At 38.7% G+C, this 20,108-nt stretch overlaps 2 protein-coding genes across 8 annotated transcripts in view; one reads left to right on the top strand and one right to left on the bottom strand.

The window, feature by feature from the left end:
• fmnl2a (formin-like 2a) overlaps positions 1-3,846 on the top strand; it is a 52,560-nt gene extending 48,714 nt beyond the window's left edge. For 2 of the 6 annotated variants that reach the window (XM_040147532.1, XM_040147537.1), the window contains 2 exons: positions 1,251-1,350; positions 1,791-1,886. In XM_040147532.1, the coding sequence (XP_040003466.1) occupies positions 1,251-1,350; position 1,791 (101 nt within the window). In that variant the 3' untranslated portion in view covers positions 1,792-1,886. Of the gene's footprint in view, positions 1-1,250; positions 1,351-1,790 lie in introns of those variants that run through there. The other 4 variants (XM_040147533.1, XM_040147534.1, XM_040147531.1 and 1 more) reach the window with 4 other exon arrangements.
• A 406-nt stretch (positions 3,847-4,252) lies between these two features.
• On the bottom strand, positions 4,253-19,528 carry prpf40a (PRP40 pre-mRNA processing factor 40 homolog A). 2 transcript variants are annotated; one of them, XM_040147539.1, is made up of 27 exons: positions 19,423-19,528; positions 17,816-17,896; positions 17,508-17,651; positions 14,571-14,654; positions 13,904-13,922; positions 13,793-13,812; positions 13,606-13,647; positions 13,345-13,455; positions 12,796-12,916; positions 12,514-12,538; positions 12,077-12,292; positions 11,714-11,819; positions 10,632-10,696; positions 10,362-10,526; positions 8,949-9,057; positions 8,664-8,814; positions 8,386-8,519; positions 8,029-8,143; positions 7,602-7,693; positions 7,319-7,435; positions 6,453-6,590; positions 6,169-6,264; positions 5,989-6,075; positions 5,771-5,861; positions 5,614-5,675; positions 5,358-5,513; positions 4,254-5,008 (listed from the first exon to the last, which is right to left on the bottom strand). In XM_040147539.1, the coding sequence occupies exons 1-27, from the start codon at positions 19,423-19,425 to the stop codon at positions 4,919-4,921; spliced, it is 2,640 nt and encodes an 879-aa protein (XP_040003473.1). In that variant the 5' UTR covers positions 19,426-19,528; the 3' UTR covers positions 4,254-4,918. The 2 variants fall into 2 exon arrangements, with proteins under 2 accessions (XP_040003474.1, XP_040003473.1); XM_040147540.1 differs by lacking the exon at positions 17,816-17,896 and having other exon boundaries at positions 4,253-5,008; positions 19,423-19,512.
• Between the last annotated feature and the right edge of the window lie 580 nt (positions 19,529-20,108).

Genomic DNA, 20,108 nt, shown 5'->3' on the forward strand with positions numbered 1-20,108 from the left:
TGAAGTTTGACCCCCCTCATTTATCATCATTGTTGTATCAACCAATGGCAAACCATAATGTCAAAGAGCGAGCAGTCTCCAAGGTCACTCCTACCTGTAGGAGATTAAAAGCGGTGGATTGTACAGTTTCTTGTCACGTAAAGAAGAATGTCTAGCTGGGTGCTGCCATCTAGCGGTGGTAGACTGAAAATCTGTACTCATTTATAAATGGAATATTTAGAGTTTTAACTCTGATTAGATTCAAATTTAATGATCCACTTTGGTCAGTAGCTCCTTACATGGTGCAGTGCCATCTTGTAATATACTTTAGTATATAAGCCAGCTTGAATCATCATCTACATGGCAGGTGTGACTAACGTCTTGATGTGTAAGTGCCTGTGGCATTATAACTTGCTTTTTCTGCGTGTTTCAGTCAATGTTTTAATCAAAGATGAATGTTTGTGTGTTCATTATAACCTACCATTACTGCTGTTGATACAGCTTCTTGCACGCTGATGGTCTCACCCCTGCCGCTTTTCCTACAATGCACCCCTGCTCTCTCCCAGTTAGCCCATATGCTGTGCTTGGTCCTGCTGTCTGCTGACAGGTCACCTCTCCGTCACATGACTTTCTGCTGTCCGGCAGGCCCGCTAACACGCTGCATGTTGTCTGCATATAAACGATCTCTTACATTACAGCAGTTTGTCTTTACACCGTCTGTGTGTTACTAACATGCAACCAGGGTGTGTAGTGAAATGAAACCTGCTGGGCGGTAATTCATTTATTGGTAATCAGTGTTTCCCTGGCTGCATGCATGCTTTGTTTGGTTTTCGGTGAACATGCTGTTGAACACAATCCTGCTGTCTCTTGGAACCATATTCATTTTTTTCAGTTCACAATTGCTCTGTACTGAAAGTTTGAAATGGGCTCTTTTTCTATCCTGCTGGTAGCCACTCTGCAAAGAAGTCTGGGTTTAGTAACACAGAAATAAAAAAAAACAAACAAACACAAAAAACTAAATAAGCTTCGATCCTCTATCCACCCCCTCTATCCTCCTCCCTGCCAGTTGAACCAGTTAACATCCTCCAGCTCTTTCCCCTTCTCACGCCCTTACCCCACTCTGGCCTGTCCCCAATGCAAGCTGCTGGCGCTCTGCTTTGCTCTCGCAGCGCTCTCTTCGCAAAGCCAGTGTGAAAATGTTGGGCTGACGTGCTCCGGTCAGCCTCCTCCTCCTCCATTTTTAACCTTCATTTTGTCTTCTCTTTATCTAGCCCTAAAGAAGAATAATATTACTAAATTTCCCAATGTCTACTCGAGGGTAAGGAACTCCTCCAGTAGCACCCCTGTAGTGGTGGATGTGTCCCAAACCTGGCAAGCATCTCTTTATTACTTCCCTTCCTCTTTTACTGTCTTCTCATTTAGGATCCACTCAGCATTCACCTACCTGTTCCTTTGTTTTCTCCTCATTTTATCTCCTTAATAACAGTAATTTCTAATGCAAAAAAAAAAGTTACCCTTTGCAGTAGTTTTTTCACTTTTTATTGGGAAGATGCATCTTAATTTCACAAGCTACATCTCATTTTCTGGATTTCTAGCAGAGGCTTACAAGTCAAAACCCTGTGGCTTGTCTCAGTCGTACTACCCAGAGACAGCTGACCTGAGGGGTTTTCACATTTTTTTTTTCCCCCTGTGTAGACCTCATGCTGCTTTGAAAGATAGGCTACCAGCACTATGAGCATGTGGGCTCATCAAATTGCCGTGACAAGATGACTGACAGCTCTTTTATCATCCCCACCCTCCCTCCCTCTCAGATCTGAGGAATCAGCCTTACAGGCGAGCGGACGCTGTGCGGAGGAGTGTCAGGAGACGCTTTGATGATCAGAACCTGCGGCCAGTGAACAACGGCGAAGCCGTCGTGTGACGAGGGAACGATGCATGTGTTGGGGGGGGGGCAAAAAGGTGGTGAGGATGTGAAACATCAAGAGAGGGAGAGACAGAAGGTTGGATGCAGAGCAAAGGATAAGTGAAAGATGACAAGTGTTATAGCAACCATAGGGATGAGTGTATATGTATATGTATATGTATATATATATGTATATATATATATATATATATATATATATATATATAAAAAAATAAAAACTTAAGAATACATGTTATTCCATGCCTGTGGTATTGTAGCAGCTTCTCACTATGAAGGACTGGGACATGTATGGGACTGAATTTAAAGAAAAGTGTCTGAAAGGTTGGTTGAGAAACCTTAGACAAGCCAAGTGCCTGAACTTATTTTTGTGGTCTAATGTCAAGCTGTCTTCTGTTTGCCAGATGACTGTTTTTAATGTCCCCACTTCCAGCAATACGATTTGACCTGGCTTTAATTTAAAGACGTGTAAAACTGGACTCGCGGTGGCCTTGAGAGCCATGAGAAGAGATGCTTCCTTGGAAACATAACATAGAATGTATGGGACATGTTCCCTGTAGCTGTTACAAATATTACATCTTTTACTGATTAGTTTGACACTCGGTAATATCTCGGTACATTTAGGTGCTCTTTTCCATTCCTCTTACTACACAAACGTGTCTCATGAGGCTTCTCATATTCTGCTACAAGGGCTGATGATCAGGCAGGAAGAAAGTGAACAGAAAATAATGAAAAATCTATATTTGTACTAAATTAAGTATAAGGTAGATGAAAAATGAATGAAAAAAAAATATCAAACAGTAATTCTTTTCAAAACAAAGACCAGACTAATGTGAATTGTATATATCAGACCTCTCCATACTGACCTCTTTCATCAGTGGTTACTACAGTTAATGGATCAAGCCTGACTTTGCAGCTCTTCATAAGAGAAGGCTGCTTGCGTACATCAAACTCTACCATCCATTTCTGTATCAGCACAGCAAAAATAAGAAGCAACGTAAAATACATTTTCTACCAAGAATAGAAACTGCACGAAATATACTGAACCCTACTGGATTATCTTAATGTCAAAACTGGACATAACTTAGCATTTTTCTCTCTGTAAATGTCTTTACAGGTTAATCATATTCAAGGCTACTGTGTCTACTCACTTTATTGTAATTTTAATGTATAGTATTTAACCACTGAAAAGATTCCTGTAAGCTCATGTTTCCATCTGTGTGTCCACAGTCATTAGAACATGGCGAAGAAAAAAATACACAACACACAAAAAAAAGTTTTCCTAAATGTACAGATATTTTGCTACAAACCTTTTTTTTTTTTTTTACTTATTCACATTTCCAGATGGTTAATATTGTACATATTGTTTAAACTAAAGTTTTCATTGCCTTGTGCTATACAACTTGAATGTTATTTTAACTTATAGTTTTGTTTCCATTTTTGTATATTTAATTAAGCCAAATGCAGCCAGAAATCTACCATAGTGTGTTATATCATGTCCAAGACTGTGCAGGAGGATCACTGACTTTTCTTGTGGGTGTGTTGCAGGTGCATCAAAGCCAGTTACAAAATCATGCAACATGTTCTGATTTGCTCACAAACCTTTGAACTTGATGGACTCATTGTAACTATTGAACTAGTTTGTATTTGTTGACCTGTGATGAGCCTGTCCAGTGGCAGTGATGCACCCTTCTGTCTTGACTGTAATCATCTCCACTGAAGCATGTGTTGCCGTACATCTCCTTTTCTCTCAATTTCACCGTCTGTAATAGTGTCATTTCTCTAACTGGATAATACTGGCATGTTTTTGTTTTTTGTTTTTAAACTTTCACCAGAAATGTATTTTAGGCAGTTTGCGCTTATTACAAAATAACAAGCTTTTTTAAAATTAGGTGATATGAGATTTTCAATGAATATGATCAAATAAACTATTTACATTGATTATATAATTGTTTACCTTGAATCACTTTTGTCTTATTCTCTTCTTGAAACTGGTAATGGCTGAGAATTGACAGAACTCTCAATACTATTACTAAAAGACTGTCAGTTATTTTTTACATCTGGTAGAAAGGCTTGATCTGAGGGTGAATTGGCTCCATTTTAAGGCTATTTTAAGGTAATAACGCAGCTACTTTGAAGGGTTTGGTAGCTGGTGTGCCTGTTTCATAAATATAAGAAATTACACAAATAACATAAGTAAACTAGACTGGCCCTCAGTAGAGGTCATACCTCCAAGGTAAAAAATGCCCTATCTTACAATGTTGAGGAAAGTGATAAAACAAAATTCGTGAATCTGCCCCAAAAATGTAAACGTTTCTGCCCCGGCCCACGCCCCTCCCTCCAGCAAATTTGGTTCAAGTTCAGTACTTTTTGCGTACTCCTGCTGACAAACAAACCAACAAACAGACACGGCTGAAACACAACCTCTTTGGAGCAGGTTATAAGAGAACCTTTGACTTTGACCGTATTGAGCTCATTAAGTATCCAATTACAGACGTCATCCATTAAAGCAGTATTTTATTACATTTAACTACAGTATATCAGTTTTAACAAAATAGTCTAATTTTGGATCATTCATTGAGAATACAACTGCAGTTATTTTGGATCAAATCAGAAATATTTCCTATTATTTCAGGACTTGTGGACAAGTGCCTGTTTTCTTGCTACATTTCCAGGTGAAAGACAATCTTAATGACAGGCGGACATTAAGATATACTTTTAATTGAATATAAAATTGATCGGCAATGGAAAACATGTACAACTACAGTCAACTAAAAAAAAAAAGCTAACAAAAGGACAATCAGACATTTAACGACTGATCAGCTGTTCCTGATATCAAATTATTTACCAAATAAGTATGTAAATTCAGTTTAGCCTATTCCCATTAAATACCAGTGAAAGGTGTTATCGCACAGTCAGTCCAGGATGGTATGATCAGTGCAGTCAGATGAGCTTGAATGGGAATGCATGTTGGTAGAAGTGTACAAATACAACAAAAGGGTGGCAGAAATGTGATCATCAAGGTGCATCCAGCTGTTCCAGTAAAGTTCTTCTCCTTTTCTCCAGCTCTCCTTCACTCAGCTCACTGCCTGAGGTATCCCAGCCGCCCTGGTTACAACACAAGAAAACAAAAACTTGGTGATGTAATAAACTATGAGAAACAAAACTTGACTGGGATAAATATAAAACTGCTTTTTCAAAAGATGACCTTCTGAAGATGACGATTTAGCAACTTTTGTCTGGCACCCAAACAATTTTCTACACACAAAAATTTGACAAAGGCCAAATGCATCTGTAATTGAAACTCGTGTTTTTCTGAAACATGCTTTAAAATTGTAACTTTTAGCATTCACAATGTTATCTTCAACATCCGTTAACCTTAAAAACAGTTATTAAAACACTGGTTTATTGGACTTAATAAATAAATAACTATAAATAGTTTAATAAGAAAATTAACCTCCTCTTTGGCTGCTTTCCTTTTAGGAGACTTCTGTTTAGAGTCGGAGCGAGATTTCCCCCGAGACTTGTCGTTCTCTTTATCTTTCTCTAGGTCTTTTTCACGCTTTCCATCGCGCTCTCTTCCTTTCTTCTCATTGTCAGAATCTGGTGATGCCTGTTTGTCAGAATCACAATCAATGTACATACAAACACAACATGCACATTCAAATTACATATACACAATTAATGCATTTTGGGGTCTTCGTATAACGTACAGACTTGTGGCGTCTCTTCTTGCCCTTCTTCTTGTGCTTCTTGGATTTCTTATAGCTTCTCTCTGGTTTCAGGCAGAAAATGTCAGTAAATGTCAGTTGCACTGCATTTCCTCTATATGATGATAAAGGGATTCATTAAACTCTGAAAACCACTCACCAGATTCTCCACTAGAGGAGCGTTCTGAGGGGGATTTGGACTGTGACCTTTTTTTCTTCTTGTGGTATTCCTCATCCTCAGACTCTGAGCCCTGTCAAAACATTGAAGTCAAGTAACTTAGATCAACAAGGCATGATCTAGGCGGTAGATTATTGACTGCTGGAATGTTTGCCCACAGCTCATTGTCTAGTCCAAGCACAGTGGTGGGGACTACTGACCGATCGAGAGCGGGAACGTTTCCTGTGGTGCTTCTTGGACTTCTTTGAGTGCTTCTTTGTCTTAGAGTGGTGGTGTTGGCATTCATGCTGTTAGAATGAAAAATAAGGTGTTTGACATCATCATCATCATCATCATGAATGATAAATTCAACCCATTTCCCACTGTCATGACAGCCTTACCTCTAAGACATGCATGAAGTCTTTGAATATCCTTTTCCTCTCTGACTCCAGAGTCACGTCTTCAAAGGCAGATTCTTTTAAGAATCTCTCTCTGACCTGAAATGTTATGTTGTGAGTCATCACAGAACACAAAGTACAATGGAAACTGAAAAGACACCCTTCTGTTTATTACTTTTACAAATAATTTGGAAATTATTAGAGCCAAATAGTGAGGAGAGGGATATTAATAGAAAATAGATGGTGATGTGAAACTATAACAATATTATTTGTCATAAAAGACGTACTCCCTCCCATGTAGCCTCTGGCTCCAGCGGTGGTGTGGCCTGTTTCAGCATGTTCTTGAAGGCTGCTTCTTTCCTTTTCATCTTCCTGGCCTCCTCCTTCTCTCGCTCCCTCTCTCTGGCTTCAGCCTTCTCCAGTAACTACACAGAAAGATGTTGCAAAGTGGGTTAAACTAATCAATGCAAACTTTGGAAACAAGAAAACAACCAGAAGAATGTCCTCACATAAAAGGGTTTTTTTTCTTACAATGTAATGTAATAAACCTTGATTACAAGTTAAGTGTACAAGTAAAGCTCAAATTCCCACACCTTACACTCAGTAACTGGAATGTTATCCTGTTACCATACTTCGTCCCCCGGCATCAGTGCACATCTTTTGATACTACATCTGTGCAATCGAATGCATCCCAATACAACTCTTTTGCCATAACATCTACTTTAATGATGCCTGTTATGTACAGTTTTTTTCTTTTGTTTCTTTGTTTGTTTTTTTTTGCCACTATCAGACGTGTTTAGTAAATTATATGTTTTAGCACTGAGGTCATAGTGGTGGTGTTCTACTAGACTGCGTTATATTCAAAGGTGTTTCCTGGCTCCGTCATAAATGAGGAGGACAAAAAATTTTAAACACTTCCTAATATAATACTAGTCTAGTACAAAACCACCTTTAACCATGACCTCAGTAATAAACATATAACTGAATTTAACAAAAACTGAACATTATAAACTCTGCAAATGTAACATTTATGGCAGAGCTGATGCTTTGAATTGCCATAGATTTAACAGGTGTAACTTAAAGTGGCCCCTGAGTATATGAAGGATAAGTTAAAAGCTAGCGAGCAAAAATGTATGTAGGACAGGAGTTTTACACTGTTGAAGGCCAGCTTTATGTTGCCTGCATCCAGTGTGGTGGCTCTCTTGTCTGAGCTGATGACTGATCCAAAGTCGTCAAAGCTGGTGTTGACTTCAACCAGGAAGCCTTTGTCCTAAGGAAGGAGAGAAGGGAAGAAAATATCTTGTAGGAATATACCTATGTCAAAACAAACCTCTCAGAGGAGACACTGATATATGCAGATGTAAAGTGTACACTTTGCTCCTATGATAATATGCCAGATATTAATGACTTTTGCATCAGAGGTATAATAATCTCACTTTAAGAATATCTTTGATGATCCTTTTTTCATCATGGTAACGAGCCTTCAAGTCTTCCACATAGAATTTGAACAGATCCAGCGGAGTGGAGCCTGCACAGTAGACAGCATAGAGTAAAAAGAAGTGTAAATATTGTTTTATGCAGCAAAAAACTACAAACCACCAGGGTCCAACACAGTCACACAACAAGGATTAAAAAAAAGAATAAAGCCAGTTCAAAATTAAAAAAAAAAGTGAACGGGATAAAAAATAAAACTTGATGGAAAGTACGCTGTTGTGTTTCATAGAATATTTACACCCTGAGCTGTCTATGCCTTATTTCTGTGTTCATGTCATGTCCTGTTGTCTGCATGTCACATCCACGTGCTTCAGAGCATTCATCTCATGTGGATGTGTGAGGCACGTGTGCTGTGGCCTGCTGTCCTACCCGGCTGGCCCAGCATGTTGGCAAAACGGATGTCTGAGCTGAGGGTTGGGTACATCTCCATCCAGGCAGACATGGAGTGAAGCTGGCCGTGGTCGTGGAGCTCATCTAGAAATTTCTGAGAGAACAGCAAAATATGATTCAGGACAGTAAGAGATTGGAATTTGCCCTGTCTTTCGGATGTGGTTTTTGATATTTATTAAACCTTTTTCAACGGCTGTGGAAATAAAACACATCAGCTGATGTAATAAATAGACTGGAACCACTGCAACATTTTTTGCAATGTGAGAAAACAGGCTAGTCTTTCTTTTCCTGTCATAGTGACTTCCAGTATGTTTATAAGCCTCCATTTTCTCTCACCTGGAAGGCCTCTCTGTTCTTGCGTTGTCGTCTCCTCTCCCTGAGAAGAGTCTTCTGTTTCTCTTCCTCCTCCTCCTTCTCCAGTGCCCGGATGTGTTCCTCAAAACAAATCAGGGCATCCTCCTTGTCCATATCTGTCAGCAGATAATAACACTATCAAGGGGTGCAGAGAACCAAGGGAACCTGTGACTATCTCAGGTACGGTAAGGTAAACACTTTCTCTCCTATGAGTAGAGTATGGAGTAGATAAACTAAGACATGAATTTCTGCGCTCATACTCTGCAGCTCCTCATCTTCTGCAAAGGTGGGGTTGTCTAGCAGGTACTGCTGGGCCTCAGACCAAGTGGTGCGATAGGTGACATTGGCCATGTTGTCCAGAATGTTCTTCAGAGCTTCCCAGTTCCTCTTTCTTAGCTGCTTGGCTTGCTCCTGGAAACAGTTGGAACAGAGGATGAAACCAGAAGGTCAATTGTGCCAATATTCGCAAAACTCCCAATCTCAGGTAACTTTATCTATTATTATACATCTGTACAACAACATACAACTGTAGAACAACGCCTTACCTTCTCTTTCTTAGCCAGGTAGAACAACACATCTTCATAGATCTCCAACCTGTCTCTCTCTGGAACACAACTCCACACCTCAAGCTCACCAAACATCTGTTCTGCTTTCCTGGATAGCAAGTATACACACACACATACACACACACACTTAGGATATTTTCCCACAATAACCCACATGAGGGCAGCATTTCACAGGCCAAATTTACCTATAACACATTTGTCATTAATGCTTTGTCCAGCCATTATATGCACATTTGTGAAGAGTTATTACATCCACCCATTAGCTATACCATTAAATCTAAAAAGTACAGTAGAAGTTTTGAGGAAGCCGTCTTTTCTGATGGGCACTGATCATTTCATTTCTTGAACACTGCTCCAGACTTGATGCTCAGAAGAGTCAGAGGCTGTGGATGACCGCAGTAAAATTAGGTTTTAAATGTAAGGAGACCCACACACACACACACACACACACACACACACAATCACTCTCACACTCTCTCTCAAACTCACACACACAAAATCACTCTCACACTCTCTCTCAAACTCTCACACACAAAATCACTCTCACACTCTCTCTCAAACTCACACACGCACGCACACACACACGCACACACACACGCACACACACCCCATCAGAAAGCCCTGCTATCACTCTCCAGCTGCCTGTTGTGTGCCATCCCAGACTGCAGCCCTGGTCACCACCACAAATCCAGTGCCAGCTGAACTCTGAAACAGGCTTGTTGTCAAGGTCACCAGTCAATTCTTCCATCCCCTCTGTCCGTCACAGTGACTTTAAACCAAATGCCAAACCAAAATGTGCTGGTGAACTGGATGTCACACGAGGCCAAGGATCAAAACAGCATCATTTTATAGGTTATGGGCCTTATGTTTCAGCTCATATCTCCTTAATACATGTTCGTGGATGAAAAAAAACAAAAACATTGAACTAACAGAATAGGGAAATTCATTCTTTTCGTTTCTGGCATCTGTGTTGCATTTGGTGTGTGAAACTTATTGAAAACGACAACAAATTTGACAAAATGGAAGGTTTTAAATTTGATTCAAACTCAAGATGTCATATGCACCTTCGCCCCATCATCAGAACTAGCAAATGTAAAACTATTTTGCTTAAGTCTGTGCACTCACGAAATTGTGACCTAGCAACATTGTGATGTGGTGAACACAATGCAGCAACAGTGTGATGAGCTCTAAGAGGTCACAGTAGTTTAAGTGGAAGCTAACAGTGCTGTAACTACATGATGGTGTGCAGAAGCCATTGATGACCTTTCAGTCATCTCATCTGCATAATCATATTGTCATATTGACAATTCAGGGAAACCATAAATCAATACGGGGAAAAAAACAAAACAAAACAAGACACACATTTATTGTGGGGATCACTGCAGGACTTACTTGTATCTAGTGGTAGATGTCATCTTATCATGGTTCTCCAAGAACCTCTGAAAGGTCTCTTTGGACTCCTTGTATTTAATTCTGGCTTCCTCCTTTTCTTCCTTCTCTGTCTGGACTTTGTAGGCATTAAACGCCTGCTTCTTCTCACTCAGTTTGGGGAGCGCGCTTTTTTAATAAGGACAAGTGAGAAATTTGAGGTCAGAGACGGCCATTGTTCTCATCCCTATTGTACATTAAATAGGATAAATTGATAGTGGGAAAATGGTGTACCTGTAGCGAGGATCATTGATGATCATTTTCATAGCTTGTTCCCAAGAGGAGTTTGAGGACACACCCTGAAATCCAGAGAATAAAACAAACTCATGATGTTTACTATATACCAAATTGTAAAATTTACATGTGAAATTTTTAACATATTCAAACAATAGATCAAAGAAAATGCATTGTCTTATTGTCTATTGTTAGAAGAAGCACATGAGACAGGAGGAGGAACAATGAGCTGTGCTGCTTAGGTTCCTACATCCCACCACATTTTCTTAATTACTAATAGATGCTGGGTTAAAAGGTGTGAAGTGGCAATAATTCATAGAAGTGCCTCCTCTGCCACTTGCCTCTCCCAGGGAGTGACTCCTTCATACATTATGAACCGATTCCACCGTGTGCCTCTGTCTTGTCAGCTGTCACAGTTATTCTAACTCACTGAGGCATGGCACTTTCTCTCACTGTCTTAATCCCAACCAGCCCCATGCCTTTGATCCAATAAAGCTAATCATAAGGACAGAGCCATTAACATCTTGCAGGAAATAACAAGCAACCTCAGAGGAGAGCTTTGTGCACAAAATTAAAAGAGTCTAAATATAGCCGCATTCAAGGTGGGTGGTGCTAGGCCACTTTGCAACCAAATACACAAGACATTCAAAGCAACAGGAGGTGAACCATAACAGCGTGCTACACCTCCCAGGGGCTCATGAGGAAGGACAGGGATTAGATCCAGATCAGAATAAAAAGCTAGTGCTGGTAAACACATCAGGCATTAGGACAGAGGTTGAGAAATTAATTTTAAGAACAGAACTTCTATGTATAATAGTGTGCAACTCAATAATTAAAACATTTGTTGGAGTTCCTGTGATGAAAATACATGAGGCTGCCTTCTAGACTGTGAGTTTTGTCTGCACAAGTAAGCTTTAGTATGATTAACTGTTAATCGTTCATTTGGCTCTAGTCCAAAGCCCACATTGCTGATCAACGAAGCAGCCAGATTATCATGATTTTATTTACTACAATGTAATGAACAGACAGTACGTTTTGCGAAACATAACTTTTGATTTAAAAAGGGGAAAAAAACAAAATACCTTCTCCTTCAGCAGCTCTTTGAAGGCCTGCTTTGCCTCCTCTTTTGTGTTCCATTTGTAGGTTTTCTTCTGAAGTTCTGGCCGTTCTTCCTTTGTGACTTCAACACTGAGGATAAAGAAAGATGCCATTTGATTAACTTAGCTGTGCATGTAAGACACTGAGCATTTAGCCTATCGAAGGACCTACATTAGATAAATGAAACAAAAAAAAAACAGACCTCCTCATTCATGAATAAATTAAGTTGAAAAGGTGGTGTGAAGATAAACCCTGTGTCCCTGCCACCCTATGGTTCTGGCTTGATGTATACTATGTGTGTAGGACTGGAGACAGTACCTGTGTCTGTATCACACGTTATTATTTACCTGGCTGTGGCCTCTGTGGCAGCTGAGCTCTCTGAGGAAGTCAGAGGTGCATCTGCAGTCTTGACCTCAGCTGTGTGATGCACGGTCGCCTGGGACAGGTGTTCCTCTGAGACTGCTGTTGCAGTTTCTGCCTCCATTACGGTCGCCATAGTGGCTGTATTATCTGCTTGCACTGCAGGAGCTGTGGTGGTGCCAGGGGCTGTTGCCTCTGCCGTTCTGAAATCAGACCATGATGGTGAAGCCACATCACATGATTGTAAGAATATGAGGATAATGTAACTGTCTGGGATATAGTGGGCCACCAAATGAAAATGAAATGCATATTGGTATTAATAATAAAATAAACTGGGCTTTGATAACTTTAATAACTACTGTATTTGTTGTTAATAATACACGGTGTAGCACTGAAGAGTAACAAAAGATAAAGAGGCTCTCACCCATTCTCCTCTGCTTTGATCATAGCTAGAACAGACAAAAGGAGATAGATGTTAGGCTACTGTTTTCATTTCAAAGCTTACTACAATAAGACACCTACACAAAGATAAACGTACTGAAGGAGCCACCATATGTTCCTGTATTTGTACTTCCTGTGCTTGTACATCAATGCTGCCCAAACACCCTAATGCATGGTTTCATTCGTTGAACAAGCCATCGGCCTGCCGTTCATCATCCTGTTAAAGGCTCAACAGGATCGACATCATCAGAAAGCAGCTATTTACCTTCCAGATCCTCCAGTTCTTTGGGTTTGGTCCATCTGGACTCCTTTGTCTGAGAATTGTAATAATAAGGCTTCCCTGTGTCTGACTTGTACTCCTTCCAAGGGCATTTAGACAGCATTTGCTAAAAGAGCAAAAACAGAGGGGAAAGCATGTCAGTTGGGATACACTGGTTGAGATAACTAGTGCAATATTATATTAGATTAGTTACTTTCATATAGATCCTATTTTATTAAGTATATGCAAGTAATCTAATTGTATTTAGTTCGAGAGACATTATAATATATGCAGGCAGGGCCCTTTAATATTCTGAAAAAAGGGCTGTAGATGAGACAGTCAACCTTGTCTGAATATGGTACATTTACAACTTAAAATTTTTTTATAATGTGCTCCGCCCCTGATAAATACAAGAAAGCAAGACAGGGTAAAAGATATGTTGGATTTTTTTGTGTAAAAAAATAAGCGAATATGCACTTGAATAAATAAAGGGTTATTTGGAGGCACTTTACAAGTAGATTTTAAACAAGCTATGTAAGTGATAAAGGTTTGTACTTCTGCAGGAGATTTGAGTTCATCTGGTTTCTCCCATGTGGACTGCTTGGTCTCTGTATTGTAATAATAGGTCTTCCCATCCAGTGATTTGTGTTCGGTCCACAGGGACTTCTGAGGAGGACAAAAACAACAGAATCAGCTGTTTCAATATTAAAAAAAATAAATCATTTCACTTTGGTTCCATTTTAAATGCTTTTACAGTTCCAAGTTAATACTGCCAAGTCTTTCATATCAATCTTTCCATTTTCAATGTGCACAAACCTTCTTTGGCTGTTCTTCCTGTGGAGATCCATTTGTGGTACTCTGCAGTGACAAAAGAACAAATGACAGGCTGACAGACTGCAGTTATTGAGAAGACAGAAGGCAAAATACCAGAGATAAAGAAGAGAACTCAAAATTGTAAACCTGCAATTATTCCATGTAAAGACAAAAATTACATTACACTTACAGCTGTTCCAGGTGCAGCAGCTATGAAGATGAAAACACAAAATCAGTCAGAACCTGTACTTCAAATGAACAAAAAATGTTATTTATAAATCAATTCAAATAAGGATCTTACCTGTGGAGTCAACACCAGGCTGTGGAATAGACAATTTTATTTGTAGATTATTTTACCAAGAACCACAAACGAATCTAGAAGTTTACATCAGCATATCTTTACCACTGAATGATGAATTCAGCTGGGAATACAGACTCATTATTCACAATACACAGTTACTGACAAAGCTCTCCTAATTAGTACAAAACTCCACACCCTAAAGATGCAAAAATATACTTGTGTTGATTAAGTGGATGCCTTACTATCATTAAAGCTGCCAGGGTGTTCGTAAAATAAATATATCAGACTATTCATCTGCATAATTTGTTTGCTATTCAGTAAAAAAAAAAAATTAACAAAACATCAACACCAAATGGCTCATGTGTTTCATTACATTTATAATTATTCACAGCTGAACCAAAGCCATAACAAAAAAGGGACAATAAGGGACATATTGCACACAGGTGTTCATTTTCATTTTAGTCAGACAATGTATTTAATTATGTTTTTCAGCTGTTCCATTTCAATTTGTGGTTAAGAATATACTGATTTTTTGACTGAAATTAATTCATATCTAACAGAAGTGCTACTTGGCTGTGCAAATGCTTCATTTAGAATTCACAGACTGCAATGTATTTTTAAGATGTGTGAAGAAGAGCACTGATGAAAAAGTAGTGAGGAGAGTTACCGGTCCCGTTGGTTGTACAGCCGCAGCTGGCATGCGAGGGGGCATCATCATCCCCGGCATCATAGGTGGCATCATGCCTGGCATCTAATAAAAGAAGCATCATGAAATATTCATCTGGCATTTCCATACCACCTAGTGAAGGCACAAGTATCAAGACATGGTGTGAGACAGGGTGTTGTTGTCTACGTGGAAGGCTGCTTGCAACTTGGAGGAGAAAGTGAGACTGAAACTGAGTCTACTATGCTTATTTATGATGTGATGCTACAGCTTGCGATCTGTGAAGGAGCAACACACCAAACCCCAAACTACATCCCCAAACCACCTTTTCAGACTTGTGCTGCTGGAACTTTGATCAAACACCCCCATGTGACAGGATCACATATGCTCGCTAAAGGTGACCCATTTTTTCCATTAATTAATCAATCAATCAATCAATCAATCTTAAAAAAGCGTGACTACCTCCACAGTATTCAGTCAACGAGTGGCAGAGGTTTAAAAAAATGCCCAAGCAGTCTTCTTTAGTTGACTCTTTGGAGCACTATGAGCTAGAGGTCTTAAATAACTTCACTTTCAAAAAAGAGAGATTCAATCCGAGGGTAACCTGAGCAGCTAGACCCAACCCAAAAGAGGCCCCAGGGTGATCAGACCCCATCCAAAATGCAGTCAACCAATCAGACCCTAATAGAGGGAGAACACCAGCGGAAGCATGATGCGCTGTCAATTAATTCGATCAATTAACAAGCAGCTGCAGTGTAAGAGAGCAGCAATATACTAATATTGTCCTAACAACAAATGTTAAGTCAAAGAAACTAAAATAATTTGTTTATATGCTTCAAAGAAATTTATACAAATAATTCAACATCCTATTTCTACCTCTGCACCAACACTAAAACATTCTGTAGCCAACTGCGTGATGACAGACAAAAAATACCCTATCTAACCTATGTGATATCTGTGTATCAAATTCTAAAAAAACTCATTAATAGCATAAATCCTGTAAGCTACTGATTTTCCTAAATTAAGCTTGCCTTCAGTTCCCTTGTCAGAACAAAGCTGCTAGGTGCACTGCATCCTTATCTGATCTGGTTTACTTCCATTTCAAAGAAAAAAAATTGGAACCAACAACGTTTGAATGATATATGACATAAGTTGATTATTATGATCACTATTTGTTGTGAGAGGTTAAGAAGCAATAATGTTCATTCAACTTTGAAACTTTTATTTATAGCCTGTTGCAAATCCGCTTGACACTTCAGTTGTGACACTTCAGTTGCTCAAATCCATACACGTTTGCTCTCTGGGAAAAAAAAAAGGTAACCCATATTAAAATAAAACTAGACAATAATGAAAACTAAGTAATATGAAAATAAACACATTGAGTAAATAAAATAATTGAATAAATACAAAAAAAAAAAAGTTGTGATGTATCCCTCTCGTCTCAAAACACTCAGTTTTCTCCTCCCGTGATTGTGATTTACCATGTGATCAGAGCAGATACCCCGTACACTCAGGTCCATTCAGATCCACTTGAGTATTGAATATTTTGAACCATAGACCCAAACCTGTGGCAGTTAAACGAGACCCTACTCCACTCAGTTAGTATGAGTAGAATTTTGACACGGTCTGACTCGGGTCGCAGGTTGAGTCTTAGTTAACCGAGTGAAAGTGTGAAGACCTCTACTATGAGCGCTATATTAAATAACAGCAAACAACCATAGTCTCTATATAACTGACATTTTCCAATGGGGAACACATTATCTTCTTTAGAGAAGATCTAAAGAAACCAGGGAAGTTGAAAATAAATTTTTTAATGGCCAACACATGATTGAGTTAATGGAAACCATTTATTACAACTTGGGTAATATTTTCGTAGGTCTGGACATTGGCTTTATCAGAGATGATTACATTGTACACACCAAAGTAATTTCTGAAATCTCAGAACGGCAACATGGCAAATACACCCAAAACTGCAAGAAACAAAAGCAGTCAGAGGGTCAGATGGGTTGGAAACAAGCCAACAGTTTTTTCGATTACGTGCCACTTTATTTCAAGGTAAAACCAAAAGTGAGCATACCTGTAATGTCACTAATCATCCCTCACTGCACAGGAAATAAAAATCATGAGTTCAAAGATCTACAGCAACTACAGTATGACAGACTTAAACCAGTAAGTCGGTCTGTAACCTGTGATGGACGCTTAGCATTGGCCTTTGGTTCTCTTCAAAATATTAAAATATATATATATCTCTGCACACCTGAGTGAGTGACAAGTGCGTCAGAAGAAGGTGCTACTTGAAAACAATGAGAAATACTCCCGCACACGGTCTCGTTACTCTTCCTGCAGGTTCTCTAATAATTCTGACATATATGGAGGTTTGTTCATCTAACCATTTATGTATCATACCCCGTCTAACCTTTTTTCTTTTAGTGATGTTGCCACTTTCCTATATATCAGCCATTACTTTGGGGAGTACAAAGTTATCGTCGCAAATAAAAACAATGACCAGAGCAACTCAAATAAAGCATAAGTTATAAAGAAACTGAGTTTTTCCTTTAACTTTCATATATTTCCTAACTGAGACTTTTTATTGCTGTAAGGCAACATGTGATCAACAGCAGAGTTGTTTAGCCACTTGTCAGGAGCAAGACAGTTTCACACAAAAACGTATTTCTTCTTTCAGTAAAGTAGATTGAAAAACATTAACCCGCACACTATGAAAAACTCCAGAGAAGCACCAAGATTCTTTCATTAGTAAAGTAATGCCATCTAGTTTTTTCATTTAACTGTTTTGGGTAAATAAAATTTTTTGTTGATTCATATTCAGAGCAGGATGAAATAGAATGAAAGGAGCAGCAGAAAAACAGGCCACAAAGCCCCCAAACCTAACAAGTCCATAAAAACATATAGACAAACCTATGAACTTCCAACAAGGCTCACCTGTCCCATTGGAGGTGCCCCCATCGGTGGCATTATGCCAGGAGGAATTATACCAGGAGGCATTGGAGTCATGCTGGGAGGTCGCTGTCCCATAGGAGGCATTCCGATGGGAGGGAAATGAGGCGGTATTCCTGGTGGTCCCATCTAGACAAAGGAATAGGGAATGACAGAAAAAAAAAGAATGCAATGAATTCATAAAACATTAATGAAGACCTTTAATATTTACCACTTTCAGTTCAGCCCTCTATGACAACTGGAAACAAGAGGAGGAAAGCTAATTGTTATAAACATCTTTGTCACTAACTTACAAATGGGGGAGGTATCCCTGAGGGTGGTACACCTGGATAAGGTGGTGCTTGGCTCGGGCCATTATTAGCCTCCGATGAAGACTGTCATGAATAAGAAACACCACACAGAGTTAGTGAACTCACAACAGCCAGTGGTGTAATAATGCAAAACAGTTAAGTGGTTTCTCCAAATTTACTCGTAAGTTTATAAAATATTGTTGAATTAGTCTGTTAAATTAGTATTGTTTTCAATACTGTTGTTGTGATAAAATACAGTTTCATCATTACATGTACAATCTAAATCCTATTACTATATAAAACGATGAGGGCAATAAACTAAATGATGCATTTCATATTTACAATGAAATACGATCAAAGGAGTAAATGAACATCCATTTTCAGAGTCTAAAAAAAATGTAGTATTGTTCCACATTTACATAAATGAGGGTGGACAAAATATAAGACACGTCTCTCAGTATAACGTGATACAATTCAACAGCAGCACAAGTTGCAGCCTCCAAAATCACCATAAAATTGAGTCAAAACGTCTCAAAAAGGGTATCAACAAAAACCGCGCATTATAACCTTCATAAAGATTTATTGCAGGGACGAATTAACCTGCATTAGTTTCAGCCTGGTGCACCTTAATATCAGTCAAGGCATTAAATGAAATACGTTTTATTCTGACACGCTCAAGCTTAAATCTTACTGTCTAACGACGATGAAAATAAACCTAATGACATGCTCCACATTTCGTTACATATAACCAATGAGTACATTCATTTTCAAAGTTAAAAAAAACTAACCATATTGTCACCAATAGTAATGTATGTATGGGTTTGGCTATCCTAATTCATTCACTTTCAATCAAGTCCCATAGATATATTTGATTATTTTAGCTAATATCGCTGAAGACTCAGATACATGGGATTTAACTTCATGGGATTTTATGTAAACGACGGCGCGAATAAATTAATTTTACCAGAAAACCACTGAATTGACGTAACATTACTGTTAGCTATGATGTTAGCTTTGTCTGACAAGCTGTCCAACAGCAGGTTTGCCTGTCCATTTAACCCGCCGTTAATTCTTACTGTTAACATACAAAGACATTATTAAAAATCTTACCTTTGGATCTGAGTAATGCTACCTTGCTAGGTATCTGATACCGGCATAAAATACTATTAAAGACTATCTTTCGGAATGACTGAAGACTCTGTCTAAATTCTGGTAAACTATAAAGGTTTAAAGCTAACGTGAAAGCTTAGCTAGTTAACTATTCAGCTAGCTAAATACCTTAAGTTTTAGTTCATGAATAACAATACATGCATTTACTAATATTACATGCAAGCAAAGCGAACTATATGCAGTAGTTTCTACTTTTACTTTGTCATAAGCATGACTTCCAGGATTTAGTCAGCACCCTAACGATATGTGTGTGCCGCTATTAGCTCAGCGCTAGCAAGACATGTTAATCGGTGATGTTCTAGGACGAACAACATCATTATAGCATGACGGAGGTAAAGAAACGGCGATTAACCAAACGAAAAATATAAACATAAACTCTTAGCACTTTCACGCTTTTACTTTATTGTAAATCAAATATTTTTTTGGATGGCTGCACTCACCATGTTGACGAGAGGGTAAGAGCCTACGAGAAACTTGAGCACCTCTCAACAACGAGCGAAACGATTGGTTCAACTCTCTCCTGATGCACAGAGGTCAAAGGTAAAGATTGTGTAGCGTCACTCTGCGTTATTAGTGTGCAGAAATGCGCGATTACGGACAGAGGGATGGTATTGCCATTTTCGTTACTGCAGGAGTTCCAGAAAAATACAGTATGTAACAATTAATGCAACAACTGAGCCATCTTCACGAGAAATGAGCAAACTGCATCTGCTGAGGAAGACCGTGAGCTGCGAAAAAGCCAGTAAGTCGACCTTGAGTTAAGTTTTTCTTCTCAAATGCAACAATTTATTCTGTCTAACCTGGATAAAAATTAGGTTAACTAATTACAAAGTGAGTATTAACTGATAAATTTAAATAAATTAAATTAAAAACTGCTGATTAAATAAGTTAAAATAAGCCTATAGTGAAATAAAATATAGTAAAATGAATCAAAATATTGTATTAAATGTAATAGGCACATTCAAAAGACAGATAAAAAAATGTCTACATATTCCAAGTTCAAAGATTAGACAGAAAAGACGCAAACATAGACATGCAGGTGAAGAAAGATACAACCAAGCTACACAAAAACAAATAAACAATACAATACATACATAATAGTTATAAAGCTACATTGAACACGCAA

The sequence above is a fragment of the Xiphias gladius genome, chromosome 16, assembly GCF_016859285.1.
Source record: "Xiphias gladius isolate SHS-SW01 ecotype Sanya breed wild chromosome 16, ASM1685928v1, whole genome shotgun sequence".
Lineage (NCBI taxonomy): Eukaryota > Metazoa > Chordata > Actinopteri > Istiophoriformes > Xiphiidae > Xiphias > Xiphias gladius.

What these genes read in the sequence shown, in the direction of transcription:
- prpf40a (XM_040147539.1), bottom strand. An exon ending in AGAAGATGAGGAGCTGCAGA is followed by an intron (nt 8,520 to 8,663) that starts GTATGAGCGCAG and finishes ATCTGCTGACAG; the next exon opens with ATATGGACAAGGAGGATGCC. An exon ending in ACTTCATGCATGTCTTAGAG is followed by an intron (nt 6,076 to 6,168) that starts GTAAGGCTGTCA and finishes TCATTCTAACAG; the next exon opens with CATGAATGCCAACACCACCA.